Here is a 27513-nt window from a genome sequence, read left to right on the forward strand (position 1 = left end):
GATCTATCACTTTGTTCTCATGATCGCCATACAAATATGGCGCCTTACTTGTTAATTATGTGAATGCAACCATTAATTATTAAGCATCTGCCCCATGCCAAGATTGTGTGAGGCCTGGGGACCCAGAGTTGAACACTTATGTCCACATGGGTCACTCCTCTAACACAGGCTTTTACTCTGGGGTCTTATTTAATATAATATTTCCCTTCCTACTTTTGTCTTGAGCTAGAAGTCCCCCTTCAATCCAATCTGCTAAACTTCTTGCGCATCCACTTTTGCACAGTGACTTATAAAAAGCATACTGAAGAGCCGTAAGCATGTTTTACATGATTACTGGATGTCAGGCCCTGTGCTAAGCACTTTATATGCATTATCTTGTAACAAGACTTGAAGCAGGTACTCTTACAATTCCCATTTTATAGACGATATCAAAGCTCAGAGTAGTCAAACAACCGCTTAACTAGCAGATTACTATCAAGTGGAAGAATTAAGACTGCTTGATTCCAAAAGTCTATGCTTTTAACCACTATATTTCCTATTTTACAATGACTCTGCATAGTAGACAGATTGAATTATACAGAATCCATAATCCCAAATTAAAACCCAGAAGACAGAAAAATATTCAAAATAGTGCAATAGATAGTATAAACATAGAACGAGAAATACAAAGAATGGATATTTAATGGGGGTACAGAGGAGAGGTGATAACCACAGATTAGAGGAAGTAGGAAAGGCTTGATTGAATCGGTGGCATGTGACATGAATTTTTAAGGGCAGATTTTAAATGGCACGCATAGTAGGTGCTAGCTACCAATGAGAGAAATTGCTAGAACAAAGGCTTTGAAATGGGAAACTACTGAACATATTCACCCACCGAGATGCCTGGTGCCGACTTGGGTAGATCTGATCACATTAACTATAGACATTTATAGAAGATAAGACTAGAAGCTTTCCCATGCCCATATTATGGACAGTGTCGACAATGGTTGTGGAGTTGGTGCTTAACTCAGTAGCAAGAAAAGAGCCAGTTCAGGTTTTTAGTGAGATAGGCAAACAGAAAAATGTTTTAGAAAGTAAATGACATGAAAGGATGAGTTAGAGCGGAAGAGCTGGGAAAATAAGGAGCGATTGCCAGTCATTCAGATGAGAAGAAATAGGTGAGGCAGAGAAGAACAAGGAAAAGACAATTTGAAGAGACCCTAAACATCTTGCCAGGAACTGGCCATTGCATTGGATAAGTGGTCATAAAGAAATATTATTTTCAGTTTAAAAAAATAGGTATCCAGGAAAATAGTGAAGTCATGAGTAGAAGAGACAAGAAAGTAAGGAGAGATTGCGGGAGGAGATGTATCACTTTCCCACAGGTTGTGTTTTAAGATACTTGTTGATATCCTGGTACAGACATCAAGTGGAAAGGCTGAAATATGGGAATCAGAGCTGCAAATTTAGGAGTTACCTGTAATAGCGGGGACTGTTAAAGCAATGGCACGCTTTAACAGGGTGGCTTCCTGAGGTGGTGGGATATATATTTATAGAGAGAGAACCAAAGGAAGAACCTCAGGATTCTTGGAGAGGAGCCGAAAGGAGAGACAGAATAAAGGGTGAGGAGAGGAGCAGCTGTGATATACATGCAGGGTGGTGAACTGTATTGAGAACCGCCTCTTCCCAACCTATTTTCTTCAGATGCACTTTAGAGGGATGGGATATGTAGCTATTTGCTCAGATTTCTGCTGTGAAGTTCACATTGTTCATAAGACATTAGGGTGAACTGGATATAAGGTAATGGAGGTAGAATTAAGTAGATCATCTATGGCTCCTGGCTTTCTGGCCTCTAAATACTCAACAAACGCTAAATAATATAAGCAAATCTAATACATATATAGTACCAAAAGTTGATATATTGTTGCATGATAGGGAGTTACGAAAATTGTACAAAGTAATGATTAAAGGGAGATAAACAAATATTAAGAGAGCACCATGTCAACATGACTATCATTATCGAACTTTTGAAGTTTAACAGAGCAGAACGTTCAGAAGCAAGAGATGGACTCGCGGACCCCCAGCAATGGCTCCCTTAAAGGATTTGAACTGCAAAAGCTAATGCTGTATGCCAATAGCTGCTTGTCACAGGTAAGTAGAGGAAAAAACAAGACAAAACAAAAAAACTCCTATTTGAATACAGCCAGATTATTTATGAAACTATTCTAAAAATTTAAATCATAATTTGATATATTAATAATTAAAAATAATATGACATGGAAATAACCAAACACTTGATGGGTTATGAAAAAGTGATGGCTTCAAACCACTCAAGTGGGCAATGCCTCTTAAGGGAAGAGACCAGGCCAGGTTTCAGAACCGTGTCACAAGCACCATCTAGTGACAAAACTAGCACATTACATTTTGATCAAATAATTGGAGGTGAGAATAGTGTGCGTCTTAGAATTGAGTGCAGGCCTACTCTAAATAATGAAATGGTTTTCTAGAAAGCAAACATGCTACTTCCTACTGCACTTTGGATTTTATTCATTGCACCTTTCTTTGTTTCATACCTACACACAGAATTTTACTTATATTTTTCTTGTAACACTGATTTTAGTCTGCTGATTTAGTCTGTAGAGACACATACACTATTATAGTTAAGAGCACAGATTTTGAGCCACACACACTGGTGTGTTTTTCCAGTTGCCCTATTGCTAACTATGAGACATCAGGCTAGCTCTCTATGCCTCACTTTCTTCATCTGTAAAGTGGGGTATTGTGAGAAGTAAATGAGTTATCATACATGTACAACTCTTACAACAGTGCTTGACACCTAAAAAGTACTTTAATTATTTAGTTATACTTATTCTTATTAGTAGTAGGCATCATCATTATTATAATTAAAGAATTGCAGGTCTATCTTCCCAGTTGGTGAGAACTTCCATAGGATAGTCATGTCTGCCCTTGTTGCAATCAAGAGAACTATTTATATTGTACTTTACCATTTACAAAGCACGTTCATACACATTATTTCACGTAATAAGAGAATGTTCTCGACTCTAGGGATGGTGCAACCACCTATCTTGTTGGTCAATCCTGAAACCTCTCTGTCTCTCATCCTACAATCAACCACCAACCCCTGTTGATCCTAACTTGCAAACATTTATTAACCTGCCACTGGAACTGCTCTAAGGTAGACATCCATCCTCTATTATGTGGATTACCAAAGCAGCCTCTCATTTGGCTCTTGGACACTAGTCTTTAGGCCTGTCCACCCTCCCAACGATTCTTCATACCAAAATCAGAGCTATCTTTCAAAAACATTCATCTGATGTTGTACTTTCCTGCTTAAAAGCTTCGAGCAGTTCCCAACTGCTTGCCTGCACCACAGAGGCCACCTCCTTAGCACAGGCCTTTCATGATGAGGCCTCTGCTTACTTCTCTAGCCTTGTCTTCCACCGCATCCTTATCCCCTCCCATTCGCTGTCGCAGCCATATTGGGCTGTGGCTCCCCACCCTGCTCCTGCCAACTAGAGAGTGAGTTAGCTAGCACGTGGCACTTTCTCCTGCACACCCTTCTGCTTGGCTAACTCCTCTAACTTAGCTGTAAGTCCTCAAAGTAGACTGCTTGCCCTGCCTAGCTGGACCTCTCAAAGTCCTGGGTACACCTTTCTATGACTACCCTTACCTGCAGGTATTAAAACTGCCTATTGACTTCCTTTTTTTTTTTTTTAATTTTTATTGGGGAATATTGGGGAACAGTGTGTTTTTCCAGGACCCATCAGCTCCAATTCAAGTTGTTTTTTTCAATCTAGTTGTGGAGTCATTGTTTTCAATCTAGTTGTGGAGGGCGCAGCTCACTGACCCATGTGGGAATTGAACCGGTGACCTGGGTGTTATGGGCGCTGCGCTCTAACCAGCCGCTCTGACTTCCTATTCTTTTAGCTCCCTTGAAGACATAGGAGGTGTCCTATTTGTTAACAAAGTGCCTAAAGGTAAGTGATTGTTTGAAAAAGAAAGAATGAATATGATCCTCATAACAGTTGGAAAGAGAGGCAGAACAGAAATTAATATCATTATTTTTATTTTCCTCCTCATTTAGTGTCTGTTTATGTATTAGATAGCCACACGATTTAATCACTTAAACTCCCTGGATTTAAGCCTTGGTCCTCCATTTATTGGGCAAGTTACTTAACCTCTGTGCTCCAATGTCCTTATCTTTAAGACAAGAAAATTACAGTACCAACCACATTGGGATTATGGGGATTAAATGAGTTAAAATGTGTAAAGTACTTTAAATAGTACGTAGCACATAGGAAATGCTCAATAAATGTGTATTTTTATTTACAGATAATTTACACACTATAAAAGAGATTCAGTGTCTTAAAGTCATGGTGCTAGTAAGTGTGAGAGCAGTGAGGTCTCACTCACATCTTAGACACCACATTATGATTTTTGTTAGTCTATCAATCAATAGGTCTTAAATTTAAGTGGGCTGTTATTTCTGCTTTTCTTCTTGGTTGTTAGGTCTCATTTCCCTTGACTGCTCTCTAGACACTTCTTCGTCCTCACACAAATGGCGTCTTTAAAGAGCTCCTTGTCTTTATAAAGCTTTGCAAATGAGATGACCCAAAGAAAGAGACATGGCTCTTCCTTCCCTGTGGCTTTGCAGGTGAAAAATCAAAACTGGATTCTGTCTAGGGTGGTTCCCACCACAGTTTGGGGCAATATCACTGGCCTTAACCAGTTTCCAGTACTTTCTGTTCCCATTGGGAAATCTGTACCACAGATACAAAGGCATTACGTTAGAGATGACTACAACAAAGGAACAGAACAGAAACCAACAAATTATTGCCCCATCTAGGAAAGCATCTGAAATTTCCTGTTGGGAGCCAACAGTGATGCTGTGTTCTTTACTAGAAAGCCTTATCTCAATCTCTCTTCTATTGGTAAAAGTTAAAGCCACTTTTAATTTTCCATTCACATGTTTACTCTTTGCACTCACTCTCTCCGCCTGAGTTTCCTCTTACTCTTCTGAAAGAGTTCAGATGAGACATTTTAAAAAGCAAGTGTTGTCTCTACCACTAGGATTTAATGCAAAGAAATTATGTCAAGTTGTCCACCTCTTCTATAAATTCATGACTGGTCTGGGCAGGGTATGAGGGGCTCCTGAGCAGGGGACATCCTGCAGCCCCTAAGCAATGGTCTTTGTGTCGAGACGTCACTCCTGTCATTGTCCTCCTTTTCTTGGCTCTTTGTATGGAAGGCGCGGGAAGCAGTCAGAGGTTCGGGGGCTGCTGTCCCTCTATTTATTTCAATTCACCCTGAAGAGGAATATTTGGGTGAAATCGCTTTGAGAGCATTACTTCCAGTTTAGCACCAGCTACCACCTGTGTGATACTGGGTGTTTCAACATGGTCCTGAGAAAAGGAAATACCAGACGAATCTGGGTATTATTTAAACTCCACTTCTTGTTGTGTTGGGGAATATAAACACCTCAACTGACAAATATATAAAAGTTTCACTATCATGTTGAAATATTTGTTAAACCAAATTCGGTGCTATTTTCACTAGCTTGAAGATTTGCATGGATCCTGTTCCTAGTATCTTTGAGAGGGTGACGTGAAGTTGCCAGCTGTTTTTCTTGAGAAGAGCTGCTGTTTGTTGTAAAAGGGTGCCTTCCTACTTTTTTTTTATTTGAAAAAGTCATTCTCATTAAAAGATTGAGAATGATACTCGATAACTTACCTGTACAATCTTTACTTGCCTAAATCTAAAGTCGGCAACACTATTTTGGTTCTCAAGTGAGGGGACACTTTTGCTGGTCAGTAAAATGGACCGGTTACTATTCAGGACCGTGGCCGCAGACTCTCTCAGAACTAGATTTCTGCTTCTACAGCTATAGGCCGAGTTGGACTGTGGTCGTGAAAGTCTATTCAAGTTCAGCATTTCTATAACCTTTTGATTCTAAGTACAGAATCACCAGGGTTTAAACTGAAATTTGATTTGCACTTTCTGGGAAGCCTCTGGAATGACCCTGAGGCCTGTCAGGCTTTTTGGCATGAGTTTGGGGAACTGCTAGCTGCCTTCCAAAGCTAGTCTTTCATCTATGAGACATTATGTGAATGAAGCTCTAATTACTTTGAGCTCATGCCATTTCCTGTGCTTTTCCCCCATATGAAGTCCCCAAAGGTGTTTCTTTTAGTGGAAGAGAGAACTCCAGATATATTCACCGTCACAGCCCCCATCCGAACCTTGGTCAGAATCTTACTTGGTTCTATATGATCCACAGCACCGAGGTCACCTCTCCTCCAGGTACCTGAATTGTGCACTCATCTGTCTTCTACCTGGTAGGAGATTCTGCTTTGCAGTTTGAAGAACATAGGCAGATAGAGCCCAACAGTTTTGAATACAGTCAGCCGTAGCTGCATGTTGGGATAGAGCGTGACATACAGTCACGGGATAGGGGTAGATTTCTGTCTCTCACAGTCTCAGTTTCGTCATCTCTACAGTGGAGATAATAACTGTACTGACCTGACAGGACTGTTGTGAAGATTAAAAAAGATAACATCTGTAAATGCAGCTGGCCTCTTGGTAAGCACTCATTAAATTTTTCCTTCCACTAGTAAGAGAGTTATGTGGCTGTTCCTCTTATCTTTCTTATTGAACTGTAACCTCTCCGAGAGCATGGAACCTTTTTGAGAATATCTGTTTTTAACTCATCGGTGAATTTTCCACTGTTTTGTTAATCTTATATCCCCGGGGACTGGTACACTGCCTGTCACATAGGAGAGAATCAGTAAATATTTACCAAATGAGTGAATAAATGAATTTTGGCCCACTCAATGATTGAGATATTTTAGGGCAAGGATACACCTATTAAAAATGGCTGGCAGAAATGCCCTGGGAAATATTTTCTTACTGGGAACTTTAAAATGTCCCCCTGCCTCTTATCAATGGGGTGACCCTTTTTAGCTTCCTTTCCAATAGCAGAAGAAAGCCCAGTGGAATTTTCCAGGCTGGAGCATTAAGGGAGTTACTGATATTTTTATAACATATGATGTTAAAAACAATTGTATGTGTGCCCAGAAACTTTTTAAGGCATGCATTTCAGCATCCAACTTTATTTGGTTTCAAAAATTTAATAAACAAGTAACACAAGCCTGTCGTTGTTCTTTAAATAAAAATGAGAGATCTACAATTAATAGCAGCAAAACAGAAACATCAGCTGTGCTTAATAAGGTGGTGGAATGTGTCTCACCAAGGAGCCTGGCAACAAGTAAGCATTGTGTTAAGGGTCCAGAGAAGAGACACAGACAGGAGGCTGAACGACAAACGATTGAATGTCACTAAGCAAAGGCCACTGAGAGAGGATGCATGTCATCAACCACCATTTTTTGTCTCTTCTGTAGCCTCATGCAAATTGCACGTGCTGTGGAAAATTCAGCATGATTTGCAAAAAGTGTTAAGGTTCCCGTCCCATAAGGGATTCAGCAGTTCAGGAAATGAAGCCCAGTGAAATTTTTTTACAAAAGTATCAATAACAGATGTCAACTGAACAACGTGCCTGAGGTTTTTTAATACCTTTGGAGACCCTAGCTATAGAGCATGAATGCCCTTAAGAGGGTCACCTTTGTCACCTCTGCTCGTGTTCATTTTTCTCCTTCCTCCTTCCCCCAAGCTAAAGGGGAATAGTTGTTGCTGCTGCTGCTGCTGTAACAGGGTTAAAGATGAGGTAAGTGTGAGACTGGAAGCCAGACAGAGCTTGTACTCACTGCTCGCTTGGAAGTGAAGAATTTCTCGACATCGCCTTTGGTGACAAGTCATAGTCGCTGTCTGATCTGTAGAGAAAGGACTCTCGGCGCTGGCTGTGCCCAGGAAAGGTGGCGTGGAGCACCAACCCAGAGGAAGAACTGGCCTGGGGGTCCAGTGGGCTCCGACCTGGGGAAGGGCCATTTTCCACATCAAAGCTTAGAAGAGAAAACAGAAAACTCAGGTCACGTGAGAACCATGGAGGAGGGCATCTGACATATATACAATGAGAACCAATGTGTGCCAGGCACTTCACATAAAACTTCACACTTTATGGAAAGTTTTAATCTCCCCAACAGCTCTGAGTTGCAGTCAGTATTCTTCCCATTTTGTGTAAAGGAAAACAGTCCCACTGAAGTTCAGTCATTAGCAAAGAATGGAGCCAGGATTCGAACCCCAGAGCAAATTCCCATGGCCTTTCAGTGCATGAGCAACTTTGACAAATTCAGAGTAAGAGCCAACCATAAAATAATTTGATGGTAAGCGTCACCAGAGACAGCACTAACAGGGCTCTAACTACTACCACTGAATGAGTTTACCTAGCTGGGAGACTTCTTCCTGTCATCAATAAATACCACAGTCTCGTTAAAGACACAATATGCATGTTTCTAAATGTTTCAGGAACACAGTGCTTTAGTGAAAACATCCACCGGCTGAATAGATGGGAGGCCCAACCTGAGATTTCATATCCATATGCAAGTTTCAGCACAGAGAATGAATTAATCTGATAATGACAAATTGTCCTCCAGGGCTACAGAGTTTTTTCTTCGGAGGAGGCAACAGCCACTGGCTGCGACAGAGGGAGTACCACAAAGCTTTCTGAGCAGTCTCTTTCAATCGGAGAAGGTACCCTCAAGCCCAGAATTACTTGAACAAGCTTTGATCAATGAACACACAGGCGGGAGCAGATTTTGTCTCTCGTTTCCTCTGCCCCCATCTGGGTATTACCGTAGTGACATTGGCTTGGTGACATTACCCTTCCCATGCTCTCCAGCATCCCCTATTCATTTTCCCTGCATGCACAACTCCCTTAGCCACAAATTGACAGTAACATTCTTGCCTAGCATTTCTCCAGACCACTCACTGCTCTCCAACTAAAGCTCTTCAGAGAGGTGTTAGAGAAGGTATGGAGCTAGGGATGCTCTCTTCTCCAAGTCAGACCACAATAGTGGGCTTCCTTTATATGAGATGTGATCAAAAGATACGGTGAATGTTTAAATGAAAAAAAATTATTACAGTGAAAGACACATTGCCATGAATTCCCCTAAAAATATTCCCTCTTGCTTCGAACACACTTATCCCATCATTCTTGCAACTTTCTGAAACAGTTCTGGAAGTCCTCTTTCATGAGTGTCTTTACTTCATCCTCCATCATGACAATGCTCCATGTCACACATCGCTTCAGGTATATGGCAATTTCTATTTCTATGTCAAATAAAAACATTATGGTGTGTCCTCATCCACCTTATTCACTGGATCTGGCACCGTGCGACTTCTGGCTCTTCCCCAAAGTCAAAATGACCATAAAAGGAAAATGTTTTGAATCGACTCAGGACATCAAGGCAGCCATGACAGTGCAACTGAAGACACTTATGAAAGAAAACTTCCAGAACTGCTTTAGAAAGTGGCAAGAACGATGGGATAAGTGTTTTCGAAGCAAGAGGGAATCTTTTGAGAGGGATTCATGGCAATGTGTCTTCTACTGTAATATATATTTTTTAATTGAAACATCCACTGTATTTTTTTTATCACACCTTGTACTCATCCAGTGCCATAATTTATTTCTATATGCATGCTTCTTTTTTTTTTTTTGCTAGTTCTTACAACTTGCTCTCCTTGGGTGGATTTTGCTTATATTTCTGTAGTTTACAAATTGCATTTTGATAGTCTTTTACCCTCATAACAGCCCTGTGAAAGTAGATCCCACTCTACTTTTGAGGAAAATGAGGCTTAGAGCGATTTTAAATGCCTTGCTCAAGGTCACAGGCTTGTCATTTGTAGACCGAAAATTGGAACACGAAGCCCTCCAACTCATTTCTCTACAAACTCAGGCTTCCCTAATCACAGAGTTCCAGAACAGCTTGCTGGGTGATGGCGTGCAATTTTCCTTCAGTCTCTAGACTCAAAGAAAGTCTGTACTTTGTATGTAGAGTCAGTCAGATTATGAGCAACCTTGGCTGTTACCTGTATGAACACAGTGAAGGCAGCAAATTACCCTGAAGCTGTATGTTTCGTTGAAACAAAAAACCTTTTCATTGAAAGAAGAAATGACAGAATGCAGGTCTATCATGCTTCCCTGGAGACCATTCCGAGAAGCTGCTGTAGCCAACCCATAAGCTCCAGGTGTCTGATAAGATGCAGCAGGTGAGAGTCTCTGGTTTAAAGGACAAGGAAGAGCCATAACAATCCACTATGTACTGGGGCCTCCAAGGTGCTGCAAATGGATTTTCACAGTAGGCTAAGGGCCTGGGACGGGGCTGCCTTTTGAAGACTGCCAGGCATGCAGGCAGGTGGGCCATCACTCACACACACCAGCCTGTTTGCCAGCCTGCCTGGAGGCAGGGCTCTGCTGTGAGCCAAATACATTGTAGCAAGTGAAAACATAATGAAAGCTGACTTGCACACTTTCCTTGGGTGAGATCTATATGAGTTGTTGAGCCACATAAAGAGCTGCTTTGTGGATAAGGGTGCCTTTGTGCCACTCGAATCCTGTAGAACTAGTAGGACCTGAGGCTGGCTCTGAACTTTTCTTGAGGACAAAGAGGGTGGGATCTTAGGTGAAGACAGGACTACATAAAGCTTAAGAGGGGCCATGAGCTTTGAAACTTCATGTGCCCTCATGGTGTTATTCATTTGGTTTGTGTCCATAAAGTCTTTATGGACATGAAAACATTGAAATAGTTTTGTAACAGTCAGCAGCTAGCTACTGCCTCAGGCCCTCCATAACCTACTGGACGTCCAGGTGGTCCAGGAACTACAGGATTGTGTCTGGAACAGCAGGGGTCCTCTAACTGCAGCACTAAGGCCTGTGACCATTAAATGGGTCAGTGCCCAGGAGGGACCAGTCATTAAGTGTTATGAATATCACTGCTGTGGGTACCTGTGCTAAAATCTTAGAAGATGTGCCAAGGGAGCATGCCTACCAAACTCAGAGAACTTTTTCCATTCAAGGTTTCCACTAGGGCTCACTCTGCCCTCTTTTCTGCCAGAGGCATTCCTAGTGGGCAGGAAGTAAGTCCACAAGGCATTGCCCTTAAAGTAGACATCACGGGGCATTCTGTCCCCAGTGTTAATATCAGGAAAGTGTGGTCCTGTCAGGTAAGCAGGGACTAGACCCACACACCACAACTCTCTCCATGCTGCTCTCTTTAAAAAATTTTTTCCCTGTCTTCTTTACCCTGCCTAAACTTAAAGAAGGGCTTGTTGGAATTCAGAAGAAGCCAGGGAAGAATTCTCTGGTGCAAAGAAGCAGTCTCAGTGAGACAAATGGCCTTTCATATTCCCTGGGGCACTGTTTCAAAGCAACCAACACAGATGTACAACTTAGGAACAAACATGAATCACCAACCAGACACCAGCCCCAGTCACAGCAAAATTAGCGGGCAGACATCACAATGCGTCCCACAGATCCAGGGTGGGAGGAGGGGTGTGGGCAAGGGGGAGATTGAGGACAGACTCCAGCAAAATGAATATGCCACACAAACTGAAGTACAATTAGGGATAAAATGGAATCTGACATACCAGAAATGGGGTCCATATTTATTTAGGGTAACTTTTGCCTCTGCCTTAATCAGGACACACATTTCATCTTTAGGCTTCTTTATATTAAAAAAACTATAATAAAAGTAACATAAGGACGATATATAAAACAGACAATAGAGAGAAAAATACCAGCTTTATTAAAAGTTTAGTATTTTTCCTTCTGAATATTTTTCCTATGCGTTTGGATCTTAATTTCTTTTCACAAGTATTTTTCATGGACTGCAGTTCCCCAAATTATCATTTTCCATGGGCTACTCACTTCTTTATCCAGAGGCTGTACCATACTCTCTAAAGCATTTTCCCCACTGTTGCCCATCATATTTGTGATTTGAAATAATGTTGCAGTTTCTATCCTTGAGCGTATAGCTACTTCAGGATGTAGGTGAGGTTACTCAGAATTTTAGGTAGATTAAGAGAGGATGTTACTCCTGAGCTTCTGAACATTTGACACTATCTGCCTGAAAGGGGTGGTTCATACCCAGCATATAGACTGACACAGTATGGACAGTGGTTTGTTTTCTAGGATCAGAGCCGCCCCACCCCCACCGTCTGTCCCAGTTCTGCTCTCTGAGGTCCAGGATTCTGACTGCGTCTCCCTGCCTCGGTTGATCACCCTGGACTGGTCATTTGCATAGTCGTCTAAGAGGGTTATTTTAGCTTTGTATCTAGAGTTCCCTGCTCCTCAGAGGCAGTGCTGGTAGTGGGTGAGGCTGGGAGTGAGAAGTGGTGATCCCTGTCCCTCATCTGAAGGGAAGAGCAGAAACTCATGCCAGTGGGAACTGAGAGAAGGGTAGGGAGACAGGAAGAGAGAAGGGATAGGAAAACATTTCACAGGAAATTGCAGGTGGGGTGTCCTTCTCACCACTGACTCCAATAAGTCACCATCTTCAAAACGCAGCTCACATCACCTCCTCGCCCACTTCTGCCTAGATTCATGCTCTTCTTCTGTGCTCTCCTACATCCCTTCCCTACTGTTTTATCACAATTTATTACAATTACTGCTTTATCACAGTAATTACACCTGTCTATTCAATTACCCAGTGAGGCAATGATCTAAAGATATAAAATAAGAGAAAATAAAAATAAAATCAAATACACTGCTGCATTCTCCCCAAACAAAACAAACTTGTATAGTAAAATCACTGGCTTTGATGTTTGAGATAGTGATATCTTTACACAAACCCCCATGATGGGAAAGCTCTCCTTGACCAACATCTGTTTGCCATCTTCTCATCTCGTTCTTTTTACTAAAAGCAGAAACACTCTCTGGCCCCCACTTTCTGTCCTGGTGGTTTCCATTCTCTAAAATCCATGTAAAGCCAGCCCTGAACCGGTACAGGGGAGTGCCAGCAGATGGCAGAAGGAAGCTACAGCTTCCCCAGGCTGCACCTCCCAGCCTCCAATCAGAGCCAGGGAGGCTGTTTGCCAGTCTTGGAGGGAGAAATACAACTGGAGCCTTATTCATAAGCCTGGGAGGAAAAACCAGGGATAAAGAACAGAACCACAGGTGTACACGAAACCTTTTATTAAACTAAGAGAAGTTCTACTTCCAAGAATTCAATCTAAGCCAGGTGGTTACAGAATTGCCTGTAATTGTCCCCAGGGTGGTAGTTTTCTGATCCCCCATTATCTGTGCACACCCCAATTTCTGTAACCAAAATTCATGAAGCCACATCCAAGGAATAATTCACTTCCGAATAGTTTCTTTTTCAATTCAGTCCTTCTCTCGGAGAATCTTTTTGGCTTATTTTAACAAACAGCACCACTGAAATGATCGCAAGCTCTACAGAAACGTGGAAACTCACAGGTCAGCAGAGTGGCTCATCACCATTTGGGAAGAGTGCCCTGCTATCTCAATTCTGCTTTTGTTTCTTAAAATTACTCATTGAGTATCTTCTACATCATTGAATTCCTACAACTCTGCTGGGCTAAATTTCTTTGCCCTATTTCAAAGAGGAGAAAACAGAGGCTCAAAATGTGAAACCTCATTTGAAAAATTCTAAAGCGTGACCTCTTTGAATTGCATCTTGCAATCGGTGCCCAGGGACCTCTCCTCCACGTCCCCGCAGACCCCCTATGGATCTCAGAACCTACACTGGACTGTATTCCTCTGTTTATTTACCTCTTTCACTCCACTAGACCATGACCTTGAAGCAGGGACTAAGCCTTATTCATTTTTGTATTCCCAGGGCTTAGAACTGAGTCTCATGCCAAAAGGCATACAACAAATATTCGCTGAATGAATGTAAGAGTCTCACAGTTTACATCTCTCTCCTGACAAAAAGTCACTTCTATAGGATTCAAACCTCTGGCAGGTGAAGACTTCTGAGCGGTTCCTAAATAGAGTCAGTAGGTTCCTCTTTCTTCATCCTTACCCACCTTCCCTGCACGATCCAAAGAATTTTACCCCAAGAGTTTTGGCTTTTGAAAGCTTTTGTGTCTAATAATGAGCATGTGTATGTGTGTGTTGAAAAAAAAAATGTTGTTTCTTCAAAGTTCTGTTGGAAAATATTCCTCTTAATTGAACTCAGAAACTAACATGTTCAAATGCTTGCTTATCAATTTGTTAAAAATACATAACCATTTATTTATGCACTTATATTGGTCATCACCTCAACGTGCTATCTGGTCCCTTTAGATGGCAAAGCTGCACAGGAACATGAACTTTTTATCCATTTGACAGTGATCCACCTTTATATAATGAATGGCTGTAGCCTGCAACCAGTCCTAATTTCTAATGACGGACTTCACTGAGCAAAATCACAGCCAGCATGATGGAGAGCCCATGTCCTAGCTGAAGGTGGGTAGCCCTCCTCTGGCCATCGCTACAGCAGAACGTCACGGTTTTGCCTTAAGAATCAGTTCCAAAGTCTATGCCTTCCCTCCCATAGCGTGAGAAGGAGAACTGTGATGCTCAGCTAATCTGAATTCTAGAAGCAGCTTCGCACTGCTTTCCTTTATTCTAGGGGCTTTGAAAATGCATTCATGGCAATAATCCCAAACTGCTTCCCCACAGAGAGGTTTAACCAGAGGTAACAGAGTAATGCTGAAAATTTCTGGGATTCTGGAGATCTGGCTTCCAGTTCCTGCTTTGAGAGGGAGATGACTGAATTGAATCAGGGACTCTCTGTATCCTGCCCCCTACCCCTTAGTCTTTCCCCACTGAAATGAATGGGGAAAAAAATGAATGAGTGAAAGATCCGTGAGGTACCTCTGAGATTAGAAATCTTATAGAGACTTTGGAGAAGGAAGAAAGATTGGCTCTCAAGTACAGTTTATGGGGTTTTATATTGTTAATAATAATTTATTCATTCAACAAATATTTAGTAAGCACCCACTCTGAAACAAGGGACTGTTCTAGGCCTGAGAAAATACAGCAATGTACAAGACAGACATGGTCCTTCTGGGGAAGGATGGACAATCAATAAATAACTTCACATAGTTGTAAATGCTATAAAGAAAACAAAACATAATAGTATGGTAGAGACGGGTATGGAGGACAGTGTTTCCTTAGTTTGGGTAGTCAGCAGGTCCACGCTCTAAGTCATGTCGTTTGTCTATTGCTCTACCTCAGGGCACACTACCCATCTTTCCCAGATGGTGTCATTTGAGTTGAGATAGTTTGTCCTTGGATTCTTTTCAATATACATTTCTACACCCTTTTGAACCAAAGAATTGGGTCAAATGATACTTGGGTTTGAATCTGGTGTCATTTATTAAGCCAGGGTGATACTATAATTGACCATAAGAAAGATATATTTGGTCTTCATCCTTGATTCCTGCACAAGCTCCCAAAACCCTTGGAAGTGTTGAGATTGATAAAGGTGTCTCTTGTTATGTGAATGAGGTGACTTTTGGACTTCACCTAAGGATGGGCTGGCTGTTTGCCAGGAAAACTAACCATGGGATTAGAAGACTGGAACTTTCAGTTCCACCTCTAGGACCTCCGGGGAGGGGAGAAGGCTGGAGGTTGAATTAATCACCAAGTCCAATGATTTAATCAATCACGGCTATGTAATGAAGCCTACATAAAAATCCAAGAAGTCAGGGCTCAGAGAACTTCAGGATTGATGAACACGTGGAGATGTGAGGACAGTGGTGTACCAGGAGAGGGCATGGAGGCTCTGATCCCCTACCCCAAAGCTTGTCCTGTGCATATCTTCCACCTGGTTGTTCTCGAACTAAACTTTTAAACTAAACTGATGATCTAGTAAGTAAACTGTTTCTCTGAGTTCTGTAAGCCATTCCAGCAAATTAATTGAACCCAAGGAGGAGGTCATGGAAACCTATAATTTATAGCCAGTCAAAAGTACAGGTAACAACCATGACTTAGGATTGGCCTCTGAAGGGAGAGCAGTCTTATAGAGTGAATGCTTAACCTCTAGAACCTGATGCTACCTCTGGATAGAAGTGTTAGAATTGAACTGAAATTTTGGACACCCTGCTGGTGTCTGTTTCTTGGTGTGGGTAACCACTCCCCACCACCAACACCCACATTGAAAACTGGGTCTGAGAAGAGCAAAAGCAGACAGTGATTTAATTTTCTTCATTCCTTGCCCCCTTTCTGAGATGAGTTAGTTGCTCATTGTCTCATATAGCTGGTCTGTATTAATATCTATCTGTACATCTCTATTATAGCACTAGTGCAGCATAATTGTTAGGATATTCTGCTCCCAAAGGGCTGTGTTCCTCAAGGATACAGAATATCATTTTCATGTATTTTACCCCATGATTAAGGGTTGTGTCTGTCAGGGGGTAGGTACCTAATATATGTCTGATGAATAACCACATGAAGAAATGAATGGTTTGGGACCAAGGAACTTTTATGCATTCACCTTAATACCTATTGCAGGCAGCATAGAGTTGCTTCCCTAATAAGAAAGGATGTGAGTGGTGTGGTGACACGAAGCCATCTTCTGCCCTCTGCTCTGCTCAAACCCTAAAAGCCAACTCCATGAAAAAGAGCCAAGGGTTTACTAAGAAATACCACCTGCAGAGAGGGTTGGAACACCTTCCAGAGAGCACTAACTCCAAGGAAAAGGCAAATGATCCTACTTGGCAGCAGCCATTCCCATCCCTTGGTGTTCATGGCGTCAGAGATGGAAATACCGTGAGTATTCTGCTTGATGTTCCTTTCGTAGATAGCCTTAATTTTGCTGAAGCCTTTGTGTTGCAAGTTCTTTTATTTGTTGTGTGAGATCCTTTTTTGTGTGTGTGCTATAAACATTTCACTAAAGAAATGCGTGACAAAAATAGTAATACCAATACCTAGTTTTTCTAATGAGATTATAAATTGAGTGTAATTTTGTCTAAAAGCTTTGTTTCACAAGCTTAGAAGCCTATTTTAATGTGCTCCTTTAATAACGTCACACTGTGCCTATGCTATATGATTGGATGTACAAGGAAGACAGGAACAAGTGCAAACAGTGCTACTTCATAATTATAAGAACATTATTTCTGACAAGTTTACAAAATGTTCTGTCCATTTATTTCCAGGCCAAAAATGATTTCAAGAAATCGCAATGTTATAAATATGTGTTTCTCAGTGTTTTCTAGTTATTGCTGACATTTCACAGATTTACCCTCAAACTTTTATCCACTGAAACCCTGTAAGGCATATGACAACTCTTAAGAGTCATGGTAACTTTCTATAGGACAGTGCTTCTCAGGAAAGGTAGGGGTCTCCCAGATAAGAACAATTGTGTATGGGAATGTGTTTTGTAGGTGGGCTTTACAAAGTAGACATGGAGAGGACCAAGATTGAGAACATATTTTGTGCTGCTGCTGCCCCTAATTGCACTGTGGGTGTACAGACTTTCTGACTAGCTCAATATTTTTCCACCTACATTCCCCACCTTTCCTAAAAAAGTATCATAAAAGATAAATTCTTTCTTAACAAGATATAAATAATCCCACTTACAAGTTTGCTAGCCCTGCCACTAAGAAAATCTATTACTCTATTAATTAAATAAAATATTTATTAACAAGGATGGTGCGAGCTTCCAGGAGCTCAAAAGAAATTGAAATTCCCTTCAAGAGAAATGAGGTTGATCTGGGAAAACCAGTTCTTACTCAACCAGCAATGACTTCAAGAAATTGCCACTTTTTACAAGAAGTTCTCATGTACCATCTGGAAACCAGTTCCAGAATTCTGCTTGAAATCTATAGCTAAAATGTGGAAGATAAATAAATGGTCATTTAACTTTTTTGTATACTCCAGTGATGGACGACATGTTGATCCCATGAGACACCGAATTGCACTTTTGGATTAATTTGTTTAAGACTTGAGCCAACAAACTTTAATTGATTTTAATCTTCAGCCTAAACTGTCCCCTGTCCCCTTCTGTCCCCACCCACTTACTTACCTCATCTTCCTCATTGTGATAAGTAGAGCCATCACCTGCTCAGTTGTACAAACCACAATCATCCATGATTTTTACCTTCTTCCTCAACTCTCCCTTTTTGTTTTTCAGTTGGCTAACAAGTCCTGTTCGTCCTTCATCAAAATTATTCACTTTTCTCTGTCTCTGCTGCTACCACTGTTTCAGGTATTAAAATCTCACGTGAACTAGAGCAGTCTCCCTAAGACTCTCCCTGTTTCCACTTTCTCCTCAGCCTCTAAACCCTTCTCCATATGACAGCAAGAGCAATCTTTTCACACGAAAATAAAATCATGTCATTGAAATTAGAATAACATCCACACTCCTTACCATAAATTACAAGTCCCTACGTAACCTAGCCCCTGCTTCCCCTCCACTCTCAAGTTATACCACGTTCCTCTCTGCTCAGTATGATTCAGCCTCAGGGACTTCCTTTGTGTTCCAGAAACATGCCAACTTCATTCCCACCTCAGCAATTTTGCATGTGTGTTTTATTCACTGGCAGATTTTCTTTGCTTTGAACAGTTTCTGGCTCAGCAAAAGTGCTGAATAAGTATTTGTTGAATGAATGAATTAAAAGCCGGTCTCTGCTAGTTCTCTCCTCTACTCATTGCATGGTTGCCTTCTTATTCTTTAAGCCTTGGATTAAGTCACCTACAAAAAATATTGCTTCCCAAACCCATTATTTAAGTAGGTCTTCTGGTCTTCATAGTACCTAGTACACATTTTTGCTATATCTATTTGTGTGCTTATTATTTTTGAAATTGTCACTTCTCTCATAAAACTCTAAGCTCCATCTGCTGTATTCACCAAGGTATTAACTATACTTGGCACTGTGCTTGGAACACACTGCTAGTTTTGAACCAATGTCAGTTCAATGGATTAATGAATGAGAAAATGAGTATGTGAGTGTCACCTCGGTGCTTCATAGCAGACCCATATTATTGCTGTTTTACAAATAATCTTTCATTAGGGGAAGGGCTCATTTATTAACTCCTGTCGTTGGAGTTAATTAGCTCCTACACTAATCTTATGGAAGCTCAAATTTAAAATAGAGTTGATGTAAAAACTTATTAAAGGTTTGTGTGTGTGTGTGTGTGTGTGTGTGTGTGTGTGTGTGTGTGTGTGATTACTACTCTAGGCTTATTTCAGAAAATGAGACTGGTTTTCAGATCAAATTCTGCAAGTCACTGACTTTTCAGAGGGAGCTTCAAGTAGGTGTTGAGGTCTTCACTGAAGGTGTACTCCCTGTCTTAGGTTTGTAAAATGCCATTACTTAATATTTCAAGAACTCTGGATTTAAAAAGCTAACTTATATTATTAGGTTGGTGCAAAAGTAACGGCAGTGTTTGCAATTTTTTTTTAAACTTTTTAAACTGCAATTATTTTTGCACCAACCTAATATCTTGAGAATGAATAGGCCACATCTCTCTCTCTTTTTTTTTTTTTTGGTGGAGGTAGTGAGGTGGAAAGAATGGCAATATGGTTTGCTATAAACTCAAATAATAATCATAACATTGGAAATCACTGCCTCAGCCTCCAGACTACAGAACATTTAATAGTGTTTGTGTCAGTTAACATCTGGCCTCCAAATGTTCTGTCTTGAGCACTGCACCTGCAGGTGGCTTGGCATTTGAGTTTTAAAATGTTCTTTTGGGAAGAAAGGAGTTGTGAAAGAAGGAGGAAAAGAGAAGGTAAAGGTAGAAAAACGAGATCACGACAACTTTTCTCCTTGACTTAAGCAGTAAAGTTTAGAAAAACCATATAGTATTTTCTCACAGGTACTGAGTACTTACAATGTACCAGGCCACGGGGTGTTTGGTAAATATTACCTCATTCCATTGCTTTAGTCACCCTGGCAAAGGTGTTTACTTGATCCTATAGATTTGAAAACTGAAGTTCCAAGGTTTAAATAATTTGTTGAAGATTACTCAGCAGTGGAATAGTGGATCTTAGATTTAAACCTAGTTTGATTGGATCCATTAACAAATCAATCAGCTCACATCAGTAGACATCTGCTCAGACTTTCCTCTTGTTATCTTGTAAATTTGTATGATTGCATCTGCAGTCAAACCTTCTGTTCTGAACTCTGTTCTTTCTCTCCTACTCATAAACTATACTACTAGAGTAATTTTACTCTTTTTTGCATCATCATTTTCCATTTTGCACATCAGCAAACAATTTAACTGTACAGATTTATATCTAAAATAAACTAACCCACAAACAAAAATAACAACCAAAACAGACTTCTACCAGACATATGAAAGTTGAAAGAATTCATCACCAGCAGATTTTAAGTATAAGAAATTTTAAAGGAAAACCTTCAGGCCGAAGGAAAATGATACCAGATGGTAAATCTAGATCTACACAAAGGAATAAAGATTTTTCTTCGTATTAAAATATCTTTAAAATATAACTGACTGTAAAACAAAAGTAATGACAATGTATTATAAGGTTTATAATACAAGTAAACCATATGACAAGAGCACAAATGCAAAGAAGAGAGAAATGGAACTATGCTGTGGGAAGTTTCTTATACTATGTGTGAAGTGGTATAATATTGCTGGAAGGTAGATTGTGATAATCTAAAATTTATACTAGAATCCCTAAAGTCACCGTTAAAAAAAAAAAAGAAGAGTTGGCTCCATACATATATATGGGTCTTGTTTTCTTATCCACTCAGCCACCCTATATTTTTTTATTGCAATACCTAACCCATTTATATTTAAAGTAATTGTTGATAGGTATGTAGTTATTGCCATTTTATTATTAATATTTTTAATCTTTTTTTGGTCTTCTTCTTTTTAAAGAAGTCTCTTTAACATTTCTTGTAGTGCTGATTTAGTGGTAGTGAACTCCTTTAGCATTTTCTTGTCTGGGAAGCTCTTTAAGGAATTATTTTGTAAATTATATAAATGTCTAACTACTATGCTGTCTACATGAAACTAACATAGTATTGAATGTCAAGTTAATTGCAATTTTATTAAAAATTAAAAAAATAATAATAATTGTTAAAAGAGAAGACAGAGCAGGCTCTAGGCAGGGCCTCTAGGAATAGTTACCAGAACACCAAAACAACAAACAAACAAACAAACAAACAAACGAACAAAACAAACAAAAAAGCTATACCTAAGGAAATAAAATGGAAGCATAAAACAATTATCTAAAACAGAGCAGAAAAAGAGGAAAAACACTTCATAGGAAATCCCTCTGGTCAGTATCATCAGTGCCCAGCAACTTGCCCAAACCAATGGTTAATTGTCAGTCACCATCATCCTTGAAGTGCCAGGAACATTTTACCCAATTTATCCTTCTTTTATTTTGACTTTTAAGATACCTTCTCCTGGTTTTCTTCTCATTTCATTGGCTTTCCTAGGTCTTTAATCTCTTCCCAAAGTCTGCACATTAGAGAGTCCCTGGGCTCAGCTCGCAGCCCTGTTTTCTTTATCTGTACTCATTTCCCAGGTGATTTTATCATTGCCTTTATCACAGTACAAAATATTGTCTACTTACCAATGACTCACTAACGTGTTTAAAGCGGTGATGATTATAGGAAGTATATGATGAGTGGTCAAGAGGCTCATAATCTAACTACACAAAGCTGGAAACCTCAAGATGAGTAAAGGCAGCTTAAAGGGTAAAGGTCTGAAATGTGGTACAGATCTGAGGTGCTGCCAGTGAGGCACTCAGACTACCTTCCAGTGTATTCAAGGCACTGTCCACATTGCTTTTGTACCTCACTGTCCTCAGCTCCAGTGGTAATTTTATGTAAAATGCATCCAATTTCTATAAAACTACTTAGCATTGATTTTGTATCGGAAGAGTTTTAGAAACGTCCAGGTTCCAAAAATAAATGGTATCATGATTCTATTAGAGCTAAGCAAAGTCTCCAGACTTCACTGTGTTTTTTTTTTTTTTTTGCCATTATTTTTAGAAATTAAATCATCCTGTAATCTAAATCCAATGTCTCTGGGCAGGTCACAGCTTGCCCCTCATCAAGCTAGAGAGTCCCTCTTTTTATTCCCCAAATCCAAGGTAAGGTGGGGCCAGTCAGGTTTGGTGAATGGCCTCATCATTACAGTACCTGGGGGAAACTGTGAGGATCCTTTACCTCATACTGGGCCTTCATGTGAGGAATAAAAACCCTAAATCATTATGACAGGCTTCCGCTTTTCTTTGAAGAGCAATCCTTTCAAAAGAAGGATACAGGATCAGTGTTTTGAAGTAGACAGAGAAGTCCTTTCTTTTTAACCAATGCGATTTCATTTTCCTCTTCAGATATCAAGTCCTATTCATGACTTTTTCTGGGGACAGGGCATTGTTACTGTACAAATCCATCTTTTCACTAACAAACAATTACTGCCTCCAAATCTAAGTATTTGAGGAAACACATTTGCCAAGCATTCTTTTCCTTTGAATTGCTTCTCCTATATCCCTGTCTTTTGACTGACTCACTCACACACAAATAGTTAAATAAGTCATCAGAAGGGCTGATTTATTTGATATATTCATAATAGACATCCCTTGTATATTTCTTCTCAGCTCTATCAATATTCTCATTTCCTCGTTTTATCTTTTCACAACTGATTCTCTCAACATGGATTTCCTCCTTAATACTCAATTATCTTAACTACTGGGAAATTACCCAGCCAAACCAAAACATCAGTTTCAGTAATCAAAAGGACAGAGGGCACTTCACATGGTGTTTCTGACTCACATATTTCTGACTCACAGATGAATACAGTGTTTTGTGCCACCTCAATAATGTGGCATTACTTGGACAAATAAAAATCACCACCTTACGCAGTCTAGCTGAGTTCTTGCATGTTTCCTTCTCAATTTTATAAATGAGTCACTTAACTTCTCCAATATTCTTCAATATGTTTTTTTTTTTTTTTAAATTCTATTCTGAAGTGTGAGCCTTCTACTCTAGACATGGAAGCAATACTATTCATTCCATCTTCCATGCAGGTTTTACTGTTTAGCAACTATTTTAACATGAATTCAGAGAGGATTACAGTCATTTCTTATTTAATATAAGTAGCAGCAACTTTTATTCTTATTAGGAAAATTGAGTTTGAGAATGGTTTGTTTTGTTTTGTTTTGTCTTTTATAGACTAACAGTTCTTCTGATGTACAAACTATAAATATCATTGCTATCTTGGAAAGAAAATATTACAGAAAAGGACACAAAACTCTCAAATCTCCCTTAATAATTCCTGCAGTAGGATTCTTATGTCTGCTTGATATTTAAGGTACTTTTCAAACTTCTTTTATTTAAGCTGCAGCACAAAATAGAAAATGTATTTTAACTCTCCTGTGCCAAAACCTCTAATACCTCACCACTGCAGACAGAAGAATGTACAAATTCCTCTGTCTGGTAGTCAAGGATTTTACGGTATGATTTGAACTTGACCTTCTAAGCTTATGTGCTAGGATAGCTTATCTATACTCTAACCAAGGTGAATTACACACTCTCCCAGAGCTGTATTTTCTTGCTTTTGCTTATGCTCTTCCTACTTCCTAGACTCGCCTTCCACCTAGAATATCCTTTTGACATTTCCACAAATGCAAATCCATGTGTGAGCAAGGGACAAGGCAGGGGATTCAGCAACTCTAACATGGGAGTTACTTCCTAGAGAGACTGTTAAGTTTCCCAGTATTGTTAACCCCATTGAGCAATACTCAGAGTGACTCAAGGCATCCTATATGTAGTGGGAAATGATTGCCCTGGGAAAGATCTACTTACAAGCAGTTTAATGCAATGGATCAGGCAGACGTTTGAAATGAGACACACCTGGATCTCAGCAGAAGCTCTGTCATTTCTAACAAAAAGGCCTTGGATTTGACCTGTCTGAGACTTAGTTTCTTCAAGTGTAAAACAGTGATAGAAGAGAAAGCGTAAAGGCTTGCTCTGAAGATTAAATTAAGTATGTGTAAAGATTCAGATGCTCACGCCTGCAGTTCGCAAGCCAGGCCAGCACATGACAAAGGAATAGAACAGCAGTGACAGTACAGTTTAGATAGACAGAGGAGCAGAGATTTTTGTCATTTACCTATCTGCGCTTCTAAAATGTAATTTCCCAAGATCTTTAGATACCATATAGCAGACCCCCATGTTCTCACGTGACCCGGGAAGCTGCTGAAGTGCAGAAGGAATTTGTTGAAGTGCTGACAATACCTGGGTGTGAGAAGCTGTGGCGGCGACCCTGTAACTGGGTCTCTGGGAGGATGGCCCAACGCCAGCAGGCTGAATGGTGTTGGACGCTCAGCACCGCGGGAAGAGCCAAAATGTGCACGGCAGGCACTGAGTAGGCTGCCCCAAAGGCTCACGTATCTTTGCTCCCCGCTCTGCTATGAGGCTAAAAGTGTCCAAGCAACATAGTTTTGACCAATGAAATGTAGGTAGAAATCTCTGTGGAAGGTGCTCCTTCCTAAAGCTTAGGCCAGACATATAAAATTGCCATTTTTTTTAGGTTAAAAGATAGTTGAAAATCAGCAATTTCATATAGTCCAAATCTTACCTTCTAGGGGAACTCTTTATCCTTTGCTCTTTACCTTTATTTATTTATTTATTTATTTATTTATTTATTTATTTATTTATTTATTTATAAATCTGCCAGAAACAGGGTCTCAATACACAGACAACCAGTAGCAATCGTATGGCTTCGAGGATAAAGTCCAGGGTGTCAGGAAAAGAAGATAAAAAAAAAAATCCTAAGTCTCAGGACATCACTGGGTCTTGTAAGGCCCTGGACTCCTACCCTGGAAATCCCTGCTCATGAGACAAATCCAGCCCTAACTCTTTAGCTGTTTAGCCACTGAAATACGGTGTCTTATTTACAGCTGGAAACAACCTTAATGGATGTCATGGTGCTGAGTCATCAGGCAGAGGACCAGTGGACCTTCACAGGGTGGAAAAACCGACTGCAGGGAATATAAAGTACCTCTCAAGATGAGCAAAACATCTGGAGGAGAACCAAATTTTTTGCTGCCCCTGGAGGCAACATAGGATGATTTCTTTTCTGAAAAGGAAAAGAAGGGAAAGGAAGAAAATGGAGGGGAAAAAAGGAGGAGAAGGAAAGGCATGCTAGGAGAGCTGCAAGTTTAAACAGGATGGTTAGGCTAGCAAGGAAGATATTTGTGGGAATAGCTGGGATATTTAATTGTCAGCCTGAGGAAATAGGAGGTAAAAGGCCCTAAGTCAAGAAAATGCCTGGTGTGTTTGAATAGGCCAGTGTGGCTGGAACAAAGTTGGGGAAGGACGGGGGACACACAGAAGATGAGGGCAGGGGTCATTTCAAATATGACTCTCATAAAGAATGTGTGTGAAAGACAGGGACCAATGATGAGTGCAAGGTTTATACCTGAGCAAACAGAAGGCCCGAGATGTCATTCTCTGAGATGAGGGAGAGAGTGGAAGGAGCAGATACTGGGTCTGGGGGTAAAGATCAAATCATGTTAAGTTTGAGATGACAGACATCAAAGAGATGTCAAGTAGGCAGCTGGATATAGGAATCTGGATTTCGGTGGAGAGATACACACACATTTCAGATTCATACAAATGTTTCCAACATGGATAAGTCAGGTGTAGTGGGTGCAGGTGTGCACATTTTTTCAAAAAGTAAAAAATAAATTTGTGTTTACATCCATCTGTTCTCAGTCTTTTGTAGACTGATTATTTAGCTGATAAGGTTGATGTGAGGAGTTTGGGGAGGATTAGTTGAAACAATGTATACAAAGTGTATATCTCAGAGCAGATTTTTGATGAATAGTACCTAATGTATATTGTGTACTTACATTTTTCTAGGGATTTTGATAAGCACTATGCATAAATTAAATTAATTTAATTTTATCTTTACAACCAATTGATGAAATATATAATAGTTTAACCTCATTTTACATATACAGAGGGCGCCAAAAAATGTATACACATTTTAAGAAAGGAAAAAAACTGTTAAAACTACACTGATGATAACCACTTTGAGCACCTCTTGTAATTGCGGAAGTCAAACGTGACTTGTATTCATCTTTTGTTATCAGTAGATATTGAGTATTATAATTTTAATACAGTTTTTTCCTTTCTTAAAATGTGTATACATTTTTTTTGGCACCCTCTGTATATGGATACTGAGGTCCAGACGATTAAGAATCTTGCTTGAGGTCACAGATTGGTAAGCAGCAGAACCTGGATTTGTACAAAGCTCGTTTTACTCCTGAACCAATGTTTTTAAGCTATATACTCTACCAGTGTTACAAACTCAGAGCCCTTAGAAGTAATGTAAATTTATGCAGGGACTCCTACGTCCAACACCTCCTCAGCCTCTCACATGGGTGTCTAAGAGGCGCCCTAGAGTCCACACGGCCCAAACAGAATCCTTTATTTTCCCAGCTAAGTCTGTTTCTCCTTCAGCTTCCCATATCGATTAATGACATTGTCATCTGCCCAGTTGCTTAAGCCAAAAACCCAGGGATTGTCCTTCATCTCCCTCTTTCCTTCACCTGATGTGTCCATCTCATCAGCAAGGCCTGATGGCTCTGTTTCCAGTATTTATCCCATATTTGTATAGCCTGTTCACGTCACAGTTTCAACCATCATTTCAAGCCACCATTATCTATTATCTGATTTTTTTTTTTTCAGCAGTCACTGGTCTTCTTGTTCTCATTCTTGGCTCCCAGAACTATTTTAGCCACAGTAACCAGAATAAACTTTAAAAAATGTAAACTAGATCATGCTTTACAATCTTCTATAGCTGTCCATCACACTGAGAATAAAATCCCATACCTTTACTACAGACTATAAGAGTCTCCTGGATCTGCTCTCTGCTGCCTTTTGGACTACATTTTAAGTGAGTCACCATGTTGCTCACTGTTTTTACTTGCACTCAACTTTGTTTTCCTTGAACAAACCAAACTCTTCCTGCCACATGGCCGTGTACTTGCTCTTGGCTTTGCTTACCATCCTCTGTCCCTGGTTCTTCATGTCATTGAGACCTCAGAGCAAATATCATCTCAAGAAAGCTTTCCTGGGCTGTCCATATGATCACCTCCTCCCACGAATACTACATGCCACCTCATCTTAGTTTATTTCCTTCTTTATGTATTTATACTAGAACAGGCCTCATGAGATTTGAGACCTTGCCCTACCTTGTTCACGGCTGCATTTCCAAGGCCGAGGCCAGTACCTGACATGTAGAAGATTTTCAACAACAACAACAACAACAACAATAGAATTGTTCAATAAAATTGGTTGAATATAAGATAACAGGGAGGAATTATTGGGGTCTTGGTGAACTAGATGCATCCATAGCTTACAGGAATTGAAACTGAAATGTCTTTAAAATACTTTGGTGGCTAAATCAAAAGTTCTGTTAGAATTTACAATCTCTGCACTCTGCTACGTCACCTCCTGACTCATCACCAATTCCATAAGGCTGAAGACCTGAAAATGCAGAAACAGAATGACACTGAATTTCAGTATGCAAATGAGCAAGTGCTTCCCAGCAAAATATTTTTGCCCTAGATCTGCAGTGACTGAACCAAAAGAAGAAATCATCCTGCTACCTAATTTGTCTTT

The 27513-nt window shown here is 40.1% G+C and overlaps 1 protein-coding gene across 5 annotated transcripts in view; it reads right to left on the reverse strand.

The window, feature by feature from the left end:
• The window catches only part of PDE4B (phosphodiesterase 4B), a 480594-nt gene that overhangs the window by 110332 nt on the left and 342749 nt on the right, over positions 1-27513 (reverse strand). For all 5 annotated transcript variants that reach the window (XM_081054844.1, XM_081054845.1, XM_081054843.1 and 2 more), the window contains one exon: positions 7758-7952. In XM_081054844.1, coding sequence (XP_080910970.1) covers positions 7758-7952 — 195 coding nt within the window. The remainder of the gene's footprint in view (positions 1-7757; positions 7953-27513) is intronic.

This window comes from Rhinolophus hipposideros, assembly GCF_964194185.1.
Source record: "Rhinolophus hipposideros genome assembly, chromosome: 8".
Lineage (NCBI taxonomy): Eukaryota > Metazoa > Chordata > Mammalia > Chiroptera > Rhinolophidae > Rhinolophus > Rhinolophus hipposideros.